At 39.7% G+C, this 23,587-nt stretch overlaps 1 protein-coding gene across 1 annotated transcript in view; it reads right to left on the bottom strand.

Moving 5' to 3' along the window:
• Positions 1-13,070: 13,070 nt before the first annotated feature.
• HSD17B11 (hydroxysteroid 17-beta dehydrogenase 11) overlaps positions 13,071-23,587 on the bottom strand; it is a 51,780-nt gene continuing 41,263 nt past the window's right edge. The window contains exons 6-7 of the mRNA XM_055297050.2: positions 17,256-17,372; positions 13,071-13,827 (exon numbers count right to left, since the gene is read on the bottom strand). Coding sequence (XP_055153025.1) covers positions 13,737-13,827; positions 17,256-17,372 — 208 coding nt within the window. The 3' untranslated portion in view covers positions 13,071-13,736. The remainder of the gene's footprint in view (positions 13,828-17,255; positions 17,373-23,587) is intronic.

Below are 23,587 nucleotides of genomic sequence, written 5' to 3'. Positions count from 1 at the left end.
TGATGACCATTTCCCTGAAAATCTCTTGAGTTTGGGGGAGATTTTAGGATATAGAACCATCAGTTCTTTTTGTGATAATACTGGAAAGAGCGTTAGACCAGGAGTCGGGAATCTCAACTTAAAGTAGGGTGGCTTCTGTCTTTGTCTGCTGCTGTAACAAATTACCATTGACCAGGTGGTTTATAAATTACCAAAACTTATTTCTCACAAGAAGTCCAAGATCAAGGCACTGGCATATTCCTTGTCTGGTAAGAGCTGGCTTCCTGGTTTATAGATGGCTGTCATTTCACTGTCACCTCAAGTGGCAGAAGGAGGAAGGAAACCCTCCGTGTTCTCTTGTATAAGGGCAATTATTCCCATGGCAGAACTCTCATGACCTAATCACCTCCCAAAGGTCTCACTTCCTAAAACCATCACACTGAGGGGTAGGATTTCATAATATGAATTTTGAGGGAACACATGCAGCCTATAGCAACTTCCAATCGCCAAGAAGTGGGAACAACCCCAGTGTTCATCAACAGATAAACAAAATATGATATATACATACAATGGAATATTACTCAGCCTTAGAATGGAAGGAAATTCTGACACATACTACTAGATAGATGAACCTTAATGACATTATGCTAAGTGAAATAAGCCAGATGCAAAAGTATAAATATTGTATGACTCCATTTATATGAGGTACCTAGAGTAGTCAAATACACAGAGAGAGACAGAAAGCAGTAAGGTGGTTACTAGGGGATGAGGAGAAAAGGAATGGGGAGTTATTGTTTAATGAGTATGGAGTTTCAGTTAGGATGATGAAAGCTCCGCAGGTGAATGGTGGTGATGGTTATACAACAATGTGAATGTGCTTAATGCTACTGATCTGTACATTAGAAAATAGTTAAAATGGTAAATTGTATGTTATGTGTGTGTGATTTCTAGCAATCCTATTTATTTTCTGTATGCTACAGTTTCCTTAACTGGAAAATAGATATTTTTTAAAAAAGCACACATTACCCAACATAGACCTTCAGAACACATAACAACCTCAACCTTCCCTCATACACCAACACACAAAGTGGCTATAAGGATCAAATAAGATGGCCGGGCGCGGTGGCTCACGCCTGTAATCCTAGCACTTTGGGAGGCCTAGGCGGGCGGATCACAAGGTCAGGAGGTCGAGACCATCCTGGCTAACACGGTGAAACCCCGTCTCTACTAAAAATACAAAAAATTAGCCGGGCGAGGTGGCAGGTGCCTGTAGTCCCAGCTACGCGGGAGGCTGAGGCAGGATAATGGCGTGAACCCCGGGGGCGGAGCCTGCAGTGAGCCGAGATCGCGCCACTGCACTCCAGCCTGGGTGAAAGAGCGAGACTCCGTCTCAAAAAAAAAAAAAAAAAAAAAGGATCAAATAAGAGAATACGTTCATGAAATAGTTTTGCAAGTAGTGAATGGTTATATAAATCAAATACCAATTATAGTAAGAATTCGAATGTGTTAATCACTATATATCATGGACTGATTTAAGGGCTTTACATATCAACTTGTTTAATCTTCACAAGATACATTTGAAGTAGGTGCTATTAAAATCTGCATTGTACAGATGTGGAAACTGATGTACAGGCAAGTTAGGCAACTTATTTGTAAGCGTAAAGTAACAGCTGGTAAGAGGTGGAGTGAGGATTTAAACCCAGGAAGCCTGATGCTGTAGCCTCAACTTTTAACTTAGATCAGTGGTTCTCAACTAGGATTACTTTTTTTCCACAGGATACATTTTGGCATGTCTGGAGACATTCTTTGTTGCCACAATTCAGGCATGCCACTGTCATCTATCTAATGGGTAGAGGCCAGGGAAGCTGCTGAACACTTTACAATTCATAGGAAAGCCCTGTGCGTTGAAACCAAGAATCATTTAGGCGAGATGTGAGTAGCCTCAACTAAGGTTGAGACCTGGCCTATACTTATATTATATTGGAGACAGTGTAATTGGTTCTTTAAGTTTGAACCTTGGCTAAATTTATGGCAAAAAAATAGTACTTGGTTATATCTTTCTGCATGCAGGTTTGCTGTGACATCTATATGGAGCTGTTAAATATTGACATAGGTGCTTTAGATCAGACCTCATGCTGGGCTGCAGTGCAGGAATCTGTTTTCAGATTGAATGTCTATATTTGAATATCCAGCTTGCTCAGAGGGGGCCAGACCAGGGGGACTAATGCTATCTAAATCAATACAATACTGATGCAGTTTTGAAAGGCAGTTTTAAAATTTACAGTGGAATCTAGATTATTTTACCCACTAGGATATTTGTATTATGCAAGAATTAAGAATCTTTGAGACAGTGAACAACACTTCTTAACATTGTTCTCAAATAGTTTGGTTGCTGAGAAATTTTATTTCATATGAGACAACCTAGTGAGCTCTCTCTCTTTTTCTTTGTTTTTTTTACTTGTTTTCTACAGGACAGAATATTCATTTCCTCAATTACAGGGTTCATATTTGCCCCAACAATGCTAGAAACATACACTTTGTCCCTTGATTTTTTTTGTTGTTGTTGTTTTGTTTTGTTTGTTTTTGCGACTGAGTCTCGCTCTATCGCCCAGTCTGGAGTGCAGTGGTACAATCTCAGCTCACTGCAGCCTCCGCCTCCCGGGTTCAAGTGATTCTTGTGCCTCAGACTCCTGAGTAGCTGGGATTACAGGCGCCTGCCGCCACGCCCTGCTAATTTTTGTATTTTTAATAGACAGGGGGTTTCACCATGTTGGCCAGGCTGGTCTCGAACTCCTGACCTCAAGTGATTCACCCACCTCGGCCTCCCAAAGTGGTGGGATTACAGGCGTGAGCCACTGCGCCTGGCCCCCCCTTGATTTTTTTCCTTAAGTTTTAGAGACTTTTTGTTTGTATGTCTTTATGACATCACTGGCTTCATTTCAACAGATTTTCATAACAAGTAAAAATGTTTAACTTGCTTTGATCACATTTTAGGTCAGTTTCCTACTGATATGAATGAAGGCATCTTAAATTTATCATTAATTTATCTTTCACTCACATTTTAGGACGAGATGCTTTCAGTAAAATTTTCTCAACTAAGCTAAAATCATCCATAGCATTTAGAATCTTATCAAAATAAGACATTTTCTAAATTTTGGTCTGCTTTTTTTTTCCTTCATTAATGTCCCTCTTGAGAGCCATCTGCCTACTAGTTTTAGAAATGTAACTATCTTTATTCAGGTAAGAATAATTATCTTCATACAAAGGGTCAACACTAAGCCATCATTTCTCTGAAGATCATAAAATGAGGAAGTTATGGAAATTATGCCCATTAATCTACTGTTTGTTTAGGCTAACTGTAGTAATCTGACAAGTAGAGGTTTGGGAATATAATCTCTTCAAATGCATACTCTTTTCTTTTCCTTCCTGGTGGGGTTCATTAGTTCATTGTCAAGGGTTCTATTCATGTGTACTGCCAAACTGATAACGCAGTATTAGGTATTCTTAAAAGACATATAAACCTCTCCTTGAGGTTCCAAAACCCCTATCCAAATACACAAACCCCAAACTCATATTTCAGGCAGAGCCTTGGCATGTTTTGGATTACAAAACCTCTTGCTTCATCGCTCCATACCAATCCTCCTTGTAGTACCAAAGAGAGAGCCCCGATCGCTATAGTCTGGTTCTCAATCTTTCTTTTATTGTTCTCCTAATTTTTCTTCCTCTGTTTATTCCAAACTCTTCCTGCCTAAAAGTTGTCTCTTTTGTTTTCAAATATTTTCAGATCTCTCCCATTATACAAATATTCAACAAAATCATCCTGTCTTCCATATTTTACTGTCAAATTAGTCTACAGTGATTACTTCTGTTTTCTGGCTTCCCCTTTCCTTAAGAAAACAGAAATCTCTTGTCCTTTTACCTCTTTTACTCTCTACCTGGTGCAAAGTGCTATGACAGCTACATATAAGGAGCAACAGGAGTTCACAGGAAGGGCAAATTACCCAGCCCTGAGAATGGAAGTGGGAGTTGATCTGTAAATGGGGCCCTGAGGATGACAGGAGTAAGCCAGTGATGAAGGAGATAAGAGTGCTCCATATATAGAAAACCATGTATGCCAACACTAGGAGGTGAGGAATCATGGTGAGTTCAAGGAATAAGAAGTTCTGGCTGGGCACGGTAGCTCAGGCCTGTAATCTCAGCACTTTGGGAGGCTGAGGCAGGTGGATCACTTGAGGCCAGGAGCTCGAGACCAGCCTGGGCAACGTGGTGGAACCCCATCTCTACTAAAATACAAAAATTAGCCAGGCCTGCTGATATGTGCCTGTAGTCCTAGCTACTCAGGAGGCTGAGGCACAAGAATCACTTGAATCTGGGACTCAGAGGCTGCAGTGAGCTGAGATTGTGTCACTGCACTCCAGCCTGACAGAGTGAGACCCTGTCTCAAAAAAACAAAAACAAAAAACAACAAAAATAAAAAAGAAGTTCTATCTTGGAAGCAGGGTGTGGGGTAGAGAGAAGTTAGAGAACTTAGCAGAGGCTCAATCACTCAGAGCATAGGATCAGTAAGGGCTAGTGAAAGGTGTTGAGCAGGGAACCCATACCATCAGATGCACACCCCAGAAATGCTGCAGTTTGGAGAACGCATTGAAAGGAGGACAAGAATAGATGGAGGGAGACCAGTTAGGAAGCTTTTCATTAATCTAGACCAGGCTGGGCGCAGTGGCTCACGCCTGTAATCTCAGCAATTTGAAAGGCCAAGGTAGGTGGATCTCTTGAGCTCAGGAGCTTGAGACCAGCCTGGGCAACATAGCGAGACCCCCATCTTTACAAAAAATACAAAAAGTAGTTGGGCATGGTGGCACGTGCCTATAGTCCCAGCTACTTTGGAGGCTGAGGTGGGAGGATAGCTTGAGCCTAGAAAGTGGAGGTGGCAGTCAGCTGAGATTACGCCACTGCACTCTAGGCGTGGGCCTAGGAGTGAGACCCTGTCTCAAAATCATCATCATCATCATCATCCTGTAGCCCAGAAGTCACAGTGGCCTGAATGAGGGTGGTGGCAAGCGAGACATTAAGGAAACAGAATAGTATGATATATAGGCCTTTATTTATCAAATATATAGAAAACACTTGGTTTGTTTCAGAGACTATTCCAGGTATTGGGGTAATACCAGTTAACAAAATACATGAAAACAAATCTGTTCCCTCAGGAAACTAACACTCTAGGGGCAATGTAGACAATAAAGAAGATAAATAAACAAAATGTATAGAATGCTCCACAGTGATAAGTGCCAAAGAAAAAAATAGAGAATAGAGGGAGAAATGGAATCTTGTAGGGTATGGCTCTGTGGAGTAGGGTTGCAGTTTTACGTGTAGAGTAAGAAGACCTCAAAAGAAAGACCTAAGCAAAAAGACTTAAAAGAAAGAAGGAGCTAGCTATGTAGATATCTGGAGGAAGAGCATCTAGAGAGAGTGAACAGTAATATACTAAGGCCTTGAAATAGAAACATGCCTGGTGGGTTGAGGGAGCATCAAGGGGACCTATGTAGCTGGAGAGAATTAAATGAGGGAGGGTGAGGCTAGTGCGACAGTTAGTTTTATGGATCAACATAACTACGCTATAGTCCCCAGTTATCCAATCAAACACTAATCTAGGTGTTGTTGTGAAGGTATTGTAGATGTGGTTAACATCCATATTCAGTAGTGTTTAAGTAAAGGAAATTATTCTTTATAATGTGGATGGGCCTTAACCAACTAGTTGGAAGGCTGTGAAAGCAAAACTGAGGTTTCCCTGAATAAAAAGAGGTTCTGCTTCAACATTGCACCATCAGTTCCCACCTAAGAGTTTACAGCTTTCTAGGCTACCCTACAGATCTCAGACCTGCTAGCCTCCCACAATCACTTAAGCCAATTCCTCAGTTTCTTGAAGTACATGTCTCTCTCTCCGTGTGTGTGTGTGCTGTGTGTATATATAAATGTATGCATACACAATCTCCTACTGTTTCTCTGGAGAACCCTGATTTATACAGGTAGTGAAGTAGTGGGTAATTGTAGGGACAAAAGGCTGGATCACATATGGCCTTGTAAAGTCATGGTAAGGACTTTAGCTTTAAGTTTCAGATGAGAAATTAATGGAGGACTTTGAGCCTGAAGCATGACACAATCTCATATATCTTTTTTTAACTTTTATTTTTAGGTTCCGGAGTACATGTGCAGGTTTTTTATATAGGTAAATTGCATGCCATGGGGGTTTGGTATACAGATTATTTTGCCACCCAGGTAATAAGCATAATACCCAATAGGTAGTTTTTCGATCCTCACCCTCCTACCACCCTCCGCCCTCAAGTAGGCCCCTGTGTCTGTTTTTCCCTTCTTTGTGTCTATACGTACTTGCTGTTTAGCTCCTACGTATAAGTGAGAATATGTGGTATTTGGTTTTCTGTTCCTGTGTTAGTTTGCTTAGGCTAATGGCCTCCAACTCCATCCATGGTTTTGTTTTTTGTTTTTTGTTTTTGTTTTTTTGAGATGGAGTCTCCCTCTGTTGCTTAGGCTAAGCGCAGTGGCTTGATCTTGGATCATTGCACTCCGCCTCCTGGGATCAAGCGATTCTCCTGCCTCAGTTTCTCGAGTAGCTGGGATTACAGGTGCTCGCCACCATGCCTGGCTAATTTTTGTATTTTTAGTAGAGATGGGGTTTCACCATGTTGACCAAGCTGGTCTCGAACTCCTGACCTTGTGATTTGCCTGCCTCGGCCTCCCAAAGTGCTGGGATTACAGGTGTGAGCCACCGTGCCTGTCCTCCATATGAATTTTAAAATAGTTTTTTTTTTTTCTAATTTTGTGAAGAATGTCATTTGTAGTTTGATAGGAATAGCATTAAGTCTATAAATTTCTTTGGGCAGTATGGCCATTTTAACAATATTGATTTCTTCCCACTCATGACCATGGAATATTTTTCCGTTTGTTTCTGTCATTTCTGATTTCTTTGAGCAGTGTTTGTAATTCTCATTGCAGAGATCTTTCACTTTCCTAGTTAGTTTTATTCTTGGGTATTTTATTCTTTTCGCGGCAATTGTGAATGAGATTGCTTCTTGATTTGGCTCTCAGCTTGGATGTTGTTTATGTATATGAATGCCACTGACTTTTGTACATTGATTTTGTATCCTGAAGCATTGCTAAAGTTATTTATTAGATTGTATTAGTCCATTTTCATACTGATATAAAGAACCACCCAAGACTGGGCAATTTATAAAGAAAAAAGGCTTAGTTGACTCACAGTTCATCATGGCTGGGGAGGCCTGGGGAAACTTACAATCATGGTAGAAGGCAAAGAGGAAGCAAGGCACCTTCTTCACATGGCAGCAGGGAGGAGAAGTGCCCAGCGAAGGGGGAAGTACCACTTATAAAACCATCAGATCTCATGAGAACTCACTATCATAACAGCATGGGAGAAACTGCCCCCGTTATTCAGTTACCTCCACCTGGTCTCTCCCTTGACACATGGGGATTACAATTCAAGATGAGATTTGGGTGGGGACACAAAGCCTAACCATATCACAGATCAAGGAGCTTTTGGGCAGAGATTATGGGATTTTCCTAGATATAGAATTGATCTCACCTACAAACAGGCAGAGTTTGACTTCCTCTTTTCCTATGTGGATGCCTTTTATTTCTTTCTCTTGCCTGGTTGCTCTGGCTAGGATTTCCAGTACTGTATTGAATAGTTGTGAGAGAGGGCATCCTTGTTTTGTGCCAGTTTTCAAGGGGAATGCTTCCAGCTTTTGCCCATTCAGGATTACATTGGCTGTGGGTTTTTCATAGATGGCTCTATTATTTTGAAGTATGTTCCTTCAATGCCTAGTGTGTTGAGAGATTTTAACGTGAAGAGATGTTGAATTTTATCAAAAGCCTTTTCTGCATTTATTGAGATGATCATGTGGTTTTTGTTTTTTAGTTCTATTTCTGTGATGAATCATATTTATTGATTTGTGTATGTTGAACCAACCTTGTAACCCAGGTATAAAGCCTACCTGATTGTGGTGGATTAGTTTTTGATGTGCTGCTGAGTTCGGTTTGCTAGTATTTTGTTGAGGATTTTTACATCTATGTTCATTACGGGTATTGGCCTGAAGTTTTCATTTTTGTGGTGTCTCTGCCAGGTTTTGGTATCAGGGTGATGCTGGCCTCATTGAATGAGTTAGGGAGGAGTCCCCCCTCCTCAATTTTTTGGAATAGTTTCAGTAGGAATGGTACCAGCTCTTAATATATCTGGCAGAATTTGGCTGTGATTCTGTCTGGTCCTGGGCTTTTTCTTGTTGTTAGGTTTTTATTACTGATTCAATTTTGGAACTCCTTATTGGTCTGGTCAGGGATACAATTTCTTCCTGGTTCAATCTTGGGAGGTTGTATTTCCAGGAATTTATCCATTTCTTCTAGGTTTTACAACTTCTGTACATAGTATTCATAGTAGTCTCTGAGGGTTTTTTGTTATTTCTGTGTGGTTAGTGGTTACCCTTTGTCATTGCTGATTGTGTTTATTTGGATCTTCTCTTTTTTCATTAGTCTAGCTATGTGGTCTATCTATCTCATTTATTCTTTCAAAGAACCAATTCTTGGATTCACTGATCTTTTGTAGGTTTTTTTTGCATCTCCATTTCCTTCCTTTCAGCTCTGATTTTGGTTATTTCTTTTATTCTGCTAGCTTTGGGGTTGGTTTTCCCTCATTTCTCTAGTTCCACTACATGTGATGTTAGGTGGTTAATTTGAGATCTTTCTAACTTTTTGATTGGGCATTTTGCACCATAAGCTTCCCTCTTGACATTGCTTTAGCTGTGTCTTGATATTGCTTTAGCTGAGATTCTGGTATTTTGTATCTTTGTTCTCATTAGTTTCAAAATATTTCTTGATTTCTGCTTTAATTTGATTGTTTACCAAATAGTCATTCAGGAGCAGTTTGTTCAATTTTCATGTAATGGTATGGTTTTGAACAATTTTCTTAGTATTGATTTCTATACTAATTGTGCTGTGGTTCAAGAATATGCTTGGTATGATTTCGGGTTTTTTCGAATGTGCTGAGGATTGTTTTATGTCCAATTAAGTGGTTGATTTTAGAGTATGTGCCATGTGCAAATAAGAATGTATATTCTGTTGTTCGTGGGTGGAGAGTTCTGTAGGTATCTCTTAGGCCTATATGGTCAGTGTCGAGTTCAGGTCCTGAAAAATCTGTTAGTTTTCTGCCTCAATGATGTGTCTAATATTGTCAGTTGGGTGTTGATGTCTCCCACTATTATTCTGTGGTTTATCTAAGTCTTTTCATAGGTCTCTAAAAACTTGTTTAATGAATCTGCATGTGCTCCTGTGTTGGGAGCATATTCAGGATAGTTAGGTCTTCTTATTCCCATTACGTAATGCCCTTCTTTGTCTTTTTTGGTCTTTGTTTGTTTAAAGTGTTTTGTCTGAAATTAGAGGAGCAACCCCTGATTTTTTTGTTGTTGTTGTTTTCCATTTGCTTGGTAGATTTTTCTCCATCCCTTTACTTTGAGCCTATGGGTGTCACTGCATGTGGGAAAGGTCTCTTGAAGACACTGTGTCATTGAGTTTTGCTTCTTTATCCAACTTCCCACTCCAGGTCTTTCAATTAGGGCATTTAGCCCATTTACATTCAAGTTTAATATTGATATGTGTGGATTTGATCCTGTCATTTTGTTGTTAACTGGTTGTTTTGCAGACTTGCTTGTGCAGTTGCTTTGTAGTGTCAATGGTCTATGTACTTCAGTGTGATTTTGTAGTGGATGGTAATGATCTATCTTTTCCATATTTAGCACTCCCTTTAGGACCTCTTATAAGGCAGGCCTGGTGGTAATAAATTCCCTTAGCATTTGCTTGTCTGAAAAAGATCTTAATTCTCCTTCACTTATGAAGCTTAGTTTGGCTGGGTATAAAATTATTCGTTGGAATTTCTGTTATTTAAGAATGAAGAATATAGGCCCCCAATATTTTCTGGCTTGTAGGTTTTCTGCTGAAAGGTCCACTGTTAGCCTGATGAGGTTCCCTTTGTAGGTGACCTGCCCCTTCTCTCTAGCTGCCTGGAAAGTTTTTTCTTTCATTTCAACCTTTGAGAATCGGATGATTATGTGTCTTGGGGATAGTTACTCAGTCAGACAAAAATAAAGAAAAAGATTAGGCTGGGCATGGTGGCTCACACCTGTAATCTCAGACTTTGGGAGGATGAAGCAAGAGGATCGCCTGAACCTAGGAGTTCAAGACCAGCCTGGGCCAGGCATGGTGGCTCATGCCTGTAATCCCAGCACTTTGGGAGGCAGAGGCAGGCGGATCACAAGGTCAAGGGATAGGGACATGGTGAAACCCTGTCTCTACTAAAAATACAAAATTAGCTGGGCGTGGTGGCACACACCTGTAGTCCCAGCTACTCAGGAGGCTGAGGCAGGAGAATCCCTTCAACCTGGGAGGTGGAGGTTGCAGTCAGCTAAGACTGCACCACTGCACTCCAGCCTGGTGACAGAGTGAGACTCTGTCTCAAAAAATAAACAAAAATAAATAAATAAATAAAAGACCAGCCTGGGCAAGATGGTGAGACCTCATCTCAACAATAAAAAAAAATTAGCCAGGCATGGTGTTGTGCACTTGTAGTTCCAGCTATCAATGAATCCCCTGGTTCAGGACCACAGAATATCATACTAGTTGACAATGAGAAATCATTCACCATTTACCTGAAGACAACCTAAAGCTCTGACTTTAATATGTCTCTCAGAATTAGCTCTATTGATGACTGAGATGAATTTTCCCACCAAACTGCTGAGAAGTGAAATCAATTAGGATAAATTTCATTCAAATAACAGTGACAAGCTTTCAGACTTTGAGACACAGGGCTAATTGCCTAATGTTGGTAAATTAGAGCAAGCTTCTTCTTCTTCTTCTTCTTCTTTTCTTCTTCCTCCTTCTCCTTCTCTTCTTCTCCTCCTCCTCTTCCTTCTTCTTCTTCAATCTAAATTCAAAATCCCCATGATGCTATAGTCATTCATCTTTTCTCCAGAGTAAGGGCTATAGACTCCAAGGTTCCTCTGGATTTCTGCTACTACTGCTGTGTTCACAGCTAGTTCAATGCCTTCTAACAATGCCTTCTGCACAGGACTGCTGAGGGACTAAGTGGCAAACTGCAACTGCCACATGGTTAACATTCAGTAAATGGGGCACACTACCATTTGCCCGCATAACATCAAAGGAAGTAATGCTTATTTCTCATAATGGTTAATGCTAAAGTGCATCCAAATGTTAATTTATGACAAGTGTTTTAGGAGCCAAAATATGTTTATTAGGAAAAGTTGTCAGTATATTTGGGCCTCGATTATCTTACTAAAGTTTGCTAAAGGCTTTCTCCTAGTCTACTTCACTGGCAGGTGGCTAGCAGTCTGGAACAAGTATAATTTAAACAAAAGAATAAACAATTAAATCTATTTCAAAGTGAGTTAGAAGCTGAGTGTAATAGGCTCTCCACTTTCTAGTGTCATTTGTTACCAGGATAGCTGTTTTATTCTATAAATTCTGTGATAGTCAACCCTAGAGTGCTAGTAGAGTATAGCTGATGTATGGAGAGGAATCTAAGTTACATTATTCAAATATAATGGTTGGGAGACAAGAGTTTTTGACCCATATGTATTTACACTAACTAAATGCAAACTGTAGTCCAACAGCAATGCTATTTTGATTCTCTGAATTAGAAGAAGGTAATTGATGGGAAAGAGGGAGAAATTTACCATAGAAATGATGCTTTCTGAGAAATTACATGTTTTAGAATCTGTAATGTAACCTTCCTTAAACATATTACCAAATGATCCCTATAATTTGTGATGACACTGATGATATTACTTAACTTGTTGAATGGGCTAATTGATGTAAGTTAAGTGTTTAGGACAGTAACTGACATATGTTGAATAAGTATTAGTTTCTGCTTAAAATCTGGATCAAAATCTTTCTCCAAAAATTTTCTGAACCTAAACGTAGCTCATTTGCTACATTTAACATGATGTTAAAGGATTCTGCCTTATGTTTTCTGAATATGAACTTTCTGATAGAAGGATTAAAGTTCTCCATGTGTATGTGTTTGACATAGCATTTTTTATATTTATTTATTTATTTTTGAGATGGAGTCTTGCTCTATTGCCCAGACTGGAGTGCAGTGGCACAATCTTGGCTCACTGCAACCTCCGCCTCCGGGGTTCAAATGATTCTCCTGGCCCAACCTCTTAAGTAGCTGGGATTACAAGCGCCCGCCACCACATCCAGCAACTTTTTTTTTTTTTTTGAGACGGAGTCTCCCTCTGTCTCCGGGCTGGAGTGCAGTGGCATCATTTTGGCTTGCTGGAACCTCAACCTCCTAGGTTCAAGCAATTCTCCTGCCTCAGCTTCCCGAGTAGCTGGGATTACAGGCACCCGCCACCACACCCAGCTAATGTTTGTGGATTTTTAGTAGAAATGGGGTTTCATCATGTTGGCCAGGATGTTACTGCTCCAAAGAAGTGCTTCTCAAATTTTAATACGCATATGAATCATCCGCCCGCCTTGGTCTCTCAAAGTGCTGGAACTATAGGCGTGAGCCACCGTGCCTGGCCTACGCCCAGCTAATTTTTGTATTTTTAGTACAGATGGGGTTTCACCATGTTGGCCAGGCTGGTCTCGGACTCCTGACCTCATGATCCATCCACCTCGACCTCTCAAAGTGCTGGGATTGCAGGTGTGAGCCACTGTGCCCAGCGGTGTTTGATATAGTCTTGAAAATATTTTTCTTTAGTAGAAGAAACCTAACAAACCTACTAAATTTTAAAATTTATTTATTTAACCTTTCAGTTTAAATTCCTCACATGTAAATGGAAAAATTAACATCTATCCCTCAGTGTTCTTTTGTGGAATCAATGTGTTACTATATTATAGATCTGATCTTATAGTCCCATCTCAGTGAGCCTCACATCCAAGAAATTTCCAGAGAGTTTTTAAAAAAAGATAGCACAATTTATTTTCCTTTAATTTGAAGGTTAAGTCATGTTCTGTTTAAGACAAAAAGATGGAAACACCAAAAGTTTAAGTGTGATCCATTTATTATTGCTGCCATTTGTGGGTACATTCTCTCAATTCTCCTTAAATCCCAATGATGCTTTTATGCTTGCAACACATGTATCCACCTCTAGCATCCCTGTGTGGAAATGTTTGGCATTGGAATGTGAGGTATCTCTCAGGAAACTGAGTGGCAATGGGTAGGATGAAACCTACCCATTGAGAGCTCATGATATTCATTGTGAAATACCACTAGATATAGTCCTTCATTGTATTTAGAGAGCTTGAAGTTTCTGATTTTATGTAGAACAGAAAAAGGAACACAAATTATACAAAATTCAAGTGCAATCAAAAATAAAAATATATGTTAAATAAACAGTTATGGTACAAATTTTGCAAAGCCTTCAGGTGAGCCACAGATAATCTTGGAAATTATTTTAATAAAGTCATTTTTGTTCTTTTTCTTCATTTTCCTTAAAGTCACCTCTAACGGTATTTCTCTGTTTATATCATATGTAATCAGCTTTTAGCTAAAGAACAAGTGGTAGTAAATGAAGACTGCCAAAGCCTCAAAAATGATATTGAAGAAATGGGGATAATTAGAAAAAACAGAAGTTCAAACATTAAAATTCTGACACTATTAGATGACATCAACCTAAACCTGGTAAATCAGTTTTCGGAAAACTAGGTGCTTATTGATCTTTCATTTTATATCCAATAACTGCATCAAACTTAACACTGATTTTTCGTTTTAAAACTGCCAGGAAACGCTCAGGAAGGATCCTAAAAGAAAGATATATGAAAATAATTAGAAAATTAATATTAAGTGCATTTGTAGAATACCCTCTTTAGAAATACTTTTAAGTTATCACGTATCATCATGTTCATGTTAAATAACATTAAGCGTCTTAAATCCGAGTCGCTACTATATATTCTTTCCCATTAAATCTATTTCCTTTTCAAATGGAAAAGAAGGCTTAGCTTTCTTTAGAGTAGAATAACCTGAAGTAGTCAGTTTTTGAAACAAAAGATCTAAGGGAGGAGGTATAAGAACTGAATAGTTGAGATACTAAAGACTTTACAAAAAGGAACCCGACATTAAAAAGGAAATGAGAACAGGAATTAATTTTATACTTTATAATGCAGAATATTATTAAAATGTTCCACTAAGAGACTGGGGAAGTAGAACTGCTAAATAAAAATGCAGACAACGCATTTGGTTTTGAGCATAATGCTGAACCAATTATTTAACCTTTCAGTTTAAATTCCTCACATGTAAATGGAAAAATTAACATCTATCCCTCAGTGTTCTTTTGTGGAATCAATGTGTTACTGTATTAAATAAAATGTCTTGGCCTGGCGCGGTAGCTCACACCTGTAATCCCAGCAATTTGGGAGGCAGAGGCGGGCGGATCACGAGGTCAGGAGACCGAGATCATTCTGGCTAACACGGTGAAACCCCGTTTCTACTAAAAAATACAAAAAATTAGCCGGGCGTGGTGGCGGGTGCCTGTAGTCCCAGCTACTCAGGAGGGTAAGGCAGGAGAATTGCTTGAACCTGGGAGGCGGAGGTTGCAGTGAGCGAGATCATGCCATTGCACTCCAGCCTGGGTGACAGAGTGAGACCCTGTCCCCCACAGCCTCCCCCAAAAAATGTCTTGAACAGTGACGGACACTAGCAGTTCTCATCTTTTTTCTCCAGACACTACACTTAGAATATTTAGGGACTTGTCACATTCCAGTGGGTCTGGGAGAAAACAAAACAGAATATGTAAATCAACATAATAATATACAGAAATCTGCCTAGATGGCATGAAAAGAGGGTTTGGAAATATGACACCAATGTGACCTCATAACAAGAATTGGGGCAATGATGATAATAATAGTAGTAGTTATAATAACAGTGGCATATAACGTTTATTGAGTACTTACAGTGTACTGAGTACTTTTTATTTATTTTTGAGGTAGGGTCTTGCTCTGTTGCTCAAGATGGAGTGTGGTGGCATGATCATGGCTCACTGCAGCCTCAAATTTCTGAGCTCAAGCAATTCTCCCACTTCAGCCTCCTGAGTAGCTAGTACTACAGGTGTGTTCCAACACGCCTGGCTAATGTTTTTGATTTCTAGTAGAGTCATGGTCTTATTATGTTGCCCAGGCTTGTCTTGAACTCCTGACCTCAAGCAATCCTCCTGCCTCAGCCTCTTAAAGTGCTGGGATTACAGGCGTGAGCCACCGCACCCAGCCCTGAGTACTTTAAGAGCATTACTTTCTTTATTCATCTCAGCCCTATAAAGTCCAATTGTTTTCTTCATGTTACAGATAAAGAAACTGAACTTCAGATAAGTTAAAAAACTAATCCATGTTCACGTTGCAAGCAAGTCACACAAACACAGCTTCATTCAACTCCAGAGCACAAACTTTGGGTCTTTATGTTTAAAGGTCTAGAAACTAGAATTAATTTATTCAATCAACAAACCTTTTGGTGCCTCTAATGTGTCAGTCACTCTTCAAAATGCAGAGCATACAGTGATGAAAAATAGGCAAAATTTCTTCTTTTATAGGGTTATATTCTAAGGGGCTGTGATCGCTGAGTGCATACTTATGTAACGTGACAAGTACAATGCCAGAAACATCACAGGCTTCAACCCGTTTACTCACCAAAGAGATCCCTGAGCTTTACTACCTAAACCTCCAAGGCATTTTCATCATAGTTTTTAGCAGAAGGGGCAAGAAAGCCTAACATATGTCACGCTTTTCATTTCTTGAGTTTTTTGCTCTTCGCATCAGTAATTCTCAAAATATAATCCCTGGACCACTGTCTGTGGCAGTTGCCTATTAAAATACAGATTTCTGGTCCAACTCAAACATCCATGTTAAAATCTTTAGAAGTGAGATCAAGGGATCTATTTTTAAACAGACTTCCCAAGTGATCCTGATATCCCACTGACTTGGAGAAGCCCAGTCTAGGACAGGCAGCAAGAGGCTTTTTCTCCCAGCTGTCCTAAGGCACCTCTCCCCTTTCCCCTCCTAATGTGGCCAGCCTCATTGCCACACAGCTTTCCCAGATGAGGAATGAAGCAGTGTGTTATGATGAGACATTCGTGAAACTAGTGGTTTCCAATCTTAGCTGGATAACTGAATCACCTAGAAAGTTGCTTTATCTCTCAAAGCCCAGGCCACACTCCAAACCAAGTCAATCAGAATTTGGGGGAATTGGTCTCAGGCAGCAGCATTTTTTAAACCTCCCAGGTGAATTCCAGTGTGCACCAAAGTTGAGAGCTACTGCTCCAAAGAAGTGCTTCTCAGATTTTAATATACATACAAATCATCTAGGAGAACTTATTGAAATGCAAATTCTGATTCAAGAGATCAGGAGAGTCTATATTTCTAACAAACTTCCAGGTAATACTGATGCTGCTAGTCCAAGAACCACATTGGAAGAAGCAAGGCTCAAGGATTTCTAAAATTATAAAAAAAAATTTAGCAATTCATATACTTCAGTATGATTTTGCACAAAACAAAAGCTCAATGATTATCTGTTGTATCTTTAAATAAATACCTAAAACCTAACTCTGGTCTCCTTTAATATCATTGTTCTATGATTCCGTTATGTAAAGATGCTTAAAAACTATCCTTCTTCAGAGTCATTCATTTATAAGACAAGACTTGCAGAAATATACAAATTTCTTTCTTTACAAAAAGTAAAAATGTGTGGAAATTACTCAGTTCATTTACCCAGGAGCTGTATCAATCTTGCCTCAGTGTTATTGAGCCTGTTATTTTTATTAAGTCAATTCCATTCAACTGTACTTTATCAACTGCCTGATTTAAATGTCAGCAAAAAATGTAATAGATAATTTTTATTTTACCTTTCATTTCTAAGGTTTCTTTTTTTTTTTTTTTTTTTTTTTGAGATGGAGTCTCGCTCTGTCGCCCAGGCTGGAGTGCAGTGGCGCGATCTCGGCTCACTGCAAGCTCCGCCTCCTGGGTTCACGCCGTTCTCCTGCCTCAGCCTCTCCGAGTAGCTGGGACTACAGGCGCCCGCCACGACGCCCGGCTAATTTTTTGTATTTTTAGTAGAGACGGGGTTTCACCGTGGTCTCGATCTCCTGACCTCGTGATCCGCCCGCCTCGGCCTCCCAAAGTGCTGGGATTACAAGCGTGAGCCACCGCGCCCGGCCCATTTCTAAGGTTTCTTAACTGTCACTTACCTTTCCAATGTTGTTAAAAAAGCTATAGAAGATGGAATAAAAATCATTTTCTGCTCAGTCAGAATCCCATTCATCAGCCTGTTTACCACTTCCTCAGGTTCCAGAGTGGGTCCCAAACTGAAATCAGAGGCAGTCTTCAGAAACAAAATACTTCACCGAGGCTTCAGCTTTAGTTTGGTGCTAACCAACAGCTTTAGTATGGTACAGACACCATAACATAACTGATTTGTAGTGTCTAGCCTAGTATAGGTGCTCAGAAATGGTAGCTACTTTACCATTGATAATAATCATAACAATCATTCACTTAGTGCTTATCGTGTACCACGCACTGTGCTAAACTTTCTACACAGGTTATTCCGTTGAAGTTTGACAATAACCTTATGAAGGCAATATTATAATTCCTATTCTACAAATAAGAATTATAGAAGTAACTAAGATTCAAATATAATTGAGCTAGATTAGGTCTGACAACTTTACTTTTAAACTTTAAGCAGTCTTGGGAAAAAAATCAGATACTATTATACAAGTTATATTATATACTCAGTCTCCTTAGCGAACACTTCCTAAAGCATCAGAGGAATTAGAATATGACAGGTACGTGCCCACCTTTAGGCCCTTCATCTCCACATGACACGCTTATATTTATTAGGTCTTTGGTTTCTTCATTGTTGTTGTTGTTTTTTGTTTGTTTGTTGTTTTGAGGCAGGGTCTCACTCTGTCACCCAGGCTGGAGTGCAGTGGTGAGATCTCAGCTCACTGCAACCTCCACCTACCGGGTTCAAGCGATTTTCCTGCCTCAGCCCCTCAAGTAGCTGGGACTACAGATGTACGCCACCATTCCAGGCTATTTTTTGTATTTTTAGTAGAGATAGGGTTTCACCATATTGCCCAGGCTGGTCTTGAACTCCTGGACTCACGTCATCCGCCAGCCTCGGCCTCCCAAAGTGCTGGGATTGCAGGCAGGAGCCATTGCAATTATGTTTTGGCTTTGTTACTTAGTTCCATGTTACATCTTTGCTGTGTAATCACTCAAGTATATGTACCACAGACTAGCAGGTGGCCCCCAAAAAGTGGGTTTTAGGCTGGGTGTGATGGTTCAGGCCTGTATCCCTGTAATCCCAGCACTTTGGGAGGCTGAGGTGGGTGGAGTGCTTTAGCCCAGGACTTCAAGATCAGCCTAGCCATCATGGCAAAATCCTGTCTCTACAAAGAAATACAAAAGAAAATTAGCCAAAAGTGGTGGTGCACTCATGTAGTGCTAGCTACTCAGGAGGCTGAGGCTAGAGGATCCCTTGAGCCTGGAAGGCTGAGGCTGCAGTGGGCCATGACTGTTCCACTGCATTCCAGCCTGGACAACAGAGCTAGACCCTGTATCTAAATAAATAAATAGATAAGTGGCTTAAAAAAAAATCAGTTACAGAAGTGCACTTAGAGAGGAGCTACACAAGAGTTAGTACTGAGATTTTTTAACATTTTATTAATGACTTAGAAAAAAATGATACATAATTAAATGTACTCATGAAATTTGCCATGCCACTAAACTATATGGGTGGCTAACATTTTGGGGAGGCATATTTTTAATGTGTGTGTCTAGTTAAAAGAAGTGAGACACCAGGCGTGGTGCTCAATGCCTGTAATCCCAGCACTTTGGGAGGCCGAGGCAAGTAGATCACTTGAGGTCAGGAGTTTGAGACCAGCCTGGCCAACATGATGAAACCCCATCTGTACTAAAAATACAAAATTAGCCAGGCGTGGTGACAGGCACCTATAATTCCAACTACTCGGGAGGCTGAGGCAAGAGAATCACTAGAACCTGGGAGGCAGAGATTGTAGTGACCCAAGATTGTGCCACTGCACCCCAGCCTGGGCAACAAAGTGAAACTTTGCCTCAAAAAAAAAAAAAAAAAAAAAAGAAATGAGGCAAAAAGTACTGGATGTGCCAGGCAGAGTGACTCATGCCTGTAATCCTAGCACTTTGGGAGGGTCAGGCGGGAGGATCTTGAGCCCAGGAGTTGGAAACCAGCCTAGGCAAGATGGTGAGATCTTGTCTCAAAAAAACAAAAACAAAAACAAAAACAAAAATTATTTAGAAATAAATAAAGAATAATTCATTTAGAAAAAATATATGTTTTGAAGTAAAACTGGGACAACTGAGAAGTGTAATATTGTATTTAAAAGTGAGCATGATTATTGGATCCACGAAGGAGAGTAGAGCTTAAAAATATATAAGCTTTAATTCTCAGCACAGTTCATTCATTTATTAGAATATTGTGTTCACCATGGGACCTTGAAGCAATAGTATTACATATGAAAATCTTGGAGATTTGACAGGAGAGGAAATGTAATAATGAAATCGATGGCTTTTGGCCTAATGGAAGCAAAAAATCAAAGGCAACGGAAGCTTGCAGCGTAAACAGGTAGGGGTATCAAGGAGGACGAATCCAGAAACTGAAGGATGCTATGCCTTGGAAAGCATTTAGAGGGAAATTCATTTTGTAGTACATTGCTACCAGACTTCAATATTCTCAAGCTCCATGACAGCTTATAGACACCTGTGTAAATAGAGCACTCTCTCATCCACACTGTGGCCTTGCTAACCTACCTATCAAGCGATGCTGCATTCACCAAACTTTTCTAGTGTACCCAATTTCTTTACCTAAGGTTTTTAGTCCCTGTCAGATAACTTCTCATTGAAATGTAATGACTGTTCTTTTTCTTTTCTTTTTTTTTTTTTTTTTTGAGACGGAGTCTTGCTCTGTCGCCCAGGCTGGAGTGCAGTGGCGCAATCTCAGCTCACTGCAAGCTCCGCCTCCCGGGTTCACGCCATTCTCCTGCCTCAGCCTCTTCGAGTAGCTGGGACTACAGGCGCCCGCCACCACGCCCGGCTAATTTTTTTTGTATTTTTAGTAGAGACGGGGTTTCACCATGGTCTCGATCTCCTGACCTCGTGATCCGCCCGCCTCGGCCTCCCAAAGTGCTGGGATTACAAGCGTGAGCCACCGCGCCCAGCCATGACTGTTCAATATCATAATTTTAAAAGCCAGAAGAAAAGGCTTTCAGAAAAAACTCAATTTCTTAGCAAAATAATATCTTAATCATTAAAATGTCAGTATGTGGAAACATTTTTTTTCCTGACACACTAAAGTTAATGAGAGTTACAAATCCTATTAAAGAAATGTTCTTAATGGATTTTGTAGAAACTATCCAAAAACACTTCAGGCCAATCTGCTAGGGTGGGAAAGGAGGGTGCATGTTGGGGTAGAGAAATACTGAGGGGGAAAGAGTATTTTCAGTCTGAAGGATTGTATTTGATGACCTACTTTAACCACTTAAGTAATGAGTAATTTTGGGGAAAACATTTCAACTCTTTTTTTTTTTTTTTGAGACAGAGTCTCACTCTGTCGCCCAGGCTGGAGTGCAGTTGCACGATCTCAGCTCACTGCAACCTCCGCCTCCCAGGCTCAAGCAATTCTCCTGCTTCAGCCTCCCAAGCAGCTGGGATTACAGGCATGTGCCACCACGCCCAGCTAATTTTTGTATTTTTAGTAGAGATGGGGTTTCACCATGTTGGCCAGGCTGGTCTCGAACTCCTGATCTCAGGTAATACGCCTGTCTTGGCCTCCCAAAGTGCTGGGATTACAGGCGTGAGCCACTGTGCCCAGCCTCAACTCTTTAAATCCCAGGTTTTTGTTTTTGTTATTTCCTAATCTGAAAAATAAGGATAGTGCAGTGGTGCAGTGGCAAATGTTTAACCACTGGCTCTCTAGGGGACAAAAATCTCAGTTTAGTAGCATTTGTTGATTTCCACAGTGTAAATATTCCCACAACAACTAATTTTAAACTATCTACATGACATCTCTGAATGAGTACTACTATATAAGCCAGCACCAGCACTCCACTGGAAATATGATGGTTAAATGGAAATGTATATATACGAGCATTTTATACAGTCAAACTAGACAAATGTTACCTGAGGCACTTTCTTATATAACATCTTTTTATGGTACTAGTCAATAAAACTAATATCTTTCTGTGACACACACATACAAACTCCTACATTTTTAGAGAAAAAATAAATTGTGTTATGTATATTACAGATGGGAAATTAGATGTTTTAAAACGATGTTCAACAGAAATAAATCTTGGCTGCCCCCAAAATGATCAGAACACTCAATTACACTTAATCTAATAAATTCAGGTTATGTGGCTTTGTTTCTGTCATTAGTTGGAAAGAGATAACTTATTTCAGGAGAAAAACATTTATTTTTTCTACAATTGCTTGTGTAGCTAACAAGAGATCCCAAAATACTATATACGAAGCAAAACCTGTCAGAATTAAATGGAGGGAGACATAAGACAGTTTCAACAATAATAGATGGGGACTTTATTTTCCACTTTCAACAACATATTGAAGAACTAGACAGAAGACCAGCAGAAATAGAAGACCTGAATAACACTATAAATCAACTATACCTAACAGATACCTCACGCCATCCCAACAACAGCAGGATACACATTATTCTCAAGAACACATGGAAAATTTTCTCCCAGGTAGACCATATGTCAGACCACAAAGCAATTCTCAATACGTTTTAAAAGATTAAAATTATACAAACTATGTTCTCTGACTACAATGGAGTAAAATCAGAAAATAACAGAAGGAAAACTGGAAAACTCACAAATATATAGACATCAAACAGTACCCCTAAATAAACAATGAGACAAATGAGAAACCACAAGAAATTAGAAAATACTTTGAGATGAACATAAATGAGAACACAACATATCAAGATTTATGGGATGGGGTGAGCATAGTGGCTCAAGCCCATAATGCTAGCACTTTGGAGCCTGAGGCAGGAAGGCTATTGAGCCCGGGAGTTTGAGACCAACCTGGACAACAGAGTGAGACCCCGTCTCTACAAACAATTTTTAAAAATTAGCTGAGTGTGGTGGCACTCACCTGTAGTCCTACTCAGGAGGCTGAGGCAGGAGGATCACTTGAGCCCAGGGAGGTAGAGGCTGCAGTGAGTTATGACTGCACCACTGGCACTCCAGCCTGGGTGACAGAGTGAGATCCTGTCTCAAAAAATAATAAATAAAGAAATAAATAAAGACTCATGAGGTGCAGTGAAAGCAGTGCTCAAAGGCAAATTTATAGCTGCAAATGCCTGCATTAAAAAAAGATCTCAAATCAGTAAAGTGAAATTCCACATTAAGAAACTATAGAAACGAAAAATAAAAACAAACCCAAAGCAAGCAGTAAAAAAAGATTGAAGCACAAATGAATGAGATAGAGAGCAGAAAAACTACAGAGAAAATCAATGAAACTTAAAATAGGTTCTTTAAAAAGATAAACAAAATTAGCAAACCTTTAGCTACACTGACCAAGGCAAAAAGAGAAAAGACTCAAACTACTAAAACCAGGAATGAAAGCAGGGACATTCCTGCTGACCTTACAGAAATAAATAAGATTATAATAGAATACTAGGACAATTGCATGCCAACAAATTAGAAACCTACATGAAATATACAAACTCTCAGGAATACACAAACTACCAAAACTGACTCAAGGAGAAACAGAAAATCTGAGATCTTTAATAAGAGATTGAATCAGCAATCAAAAAACTTCCAGGAAAGAGAAGCCCAGGACTAGATGGCTTCATAATGAATTCTACCCAATGTTTAAAAAAGAATTAACATCAATCCTTCAAATTCTTCCAAAAAAATAGAAGAGGAGGAAATTCTTAATTCATTCTCTGAGTCCAGAATTACCCCGATACTAAAATCAGAGTAAGAGATCACATGAAAACTACTGACCAGTATCTCTTAGGAATATAGATGCAAAAATCCTCAACAAAAGATTAGCAAATTAAATCTAGCATTATATTAAAAGAACTACATGCCATTATCCCAGGAATACAAAGTGGCTCACCATACACAAAACAATGAAATATACCATTTTAATAAAATGAAGGGAAAAAACCTACACTATCATCTCAGTAGGCATCAAAAACGCATTTGACATGATACAACGTTCCTTCGTGATAAAAACACTCAACAAACTAGGAACAGAAGGGCATTACTTCAACCTGTTTTATAAGAATTTGTGTAATGCAGTCTGATTTATATAATCAAAATGGAGTAGCAAAGATGGTAGGCCTTATTAAATATAAAAGGACGGGCCGGGTGCGGTGGCTCACGACTGTAATCCCAACACTTTGGGAGGCCGAGGCAGGTGGATCGCTTGAGGTCAGGAGTTTGAGATCAGCCTGGCCCACATGGCAAAACCCCCATCTCTACTAAAAATACAAAAATTAGCTGGGCATGGTGGC

The sequence above is a fragment of the Symphalangus syndactylus genome, chromosome 10 (assembly GCF_028878055.3).
Source record: "Symphalangus syndactylus isolate Jambi chromosome 10, NHGRI_mSymSyn1-v2.1_pri, whole genome shotgun sequence".
Taxonomy (NCBI): Eukaryota; Metazoa; Chordata; class Mammalia; order Primates; family Hylobatidae; genus Symphalangus; species Symphalangus syndactylus.
The sequence above is the reverse complement of the archived record's forward strand: the minus strand, read 5'-3'. Positions and strand labels throughout refer to the sequence as shown.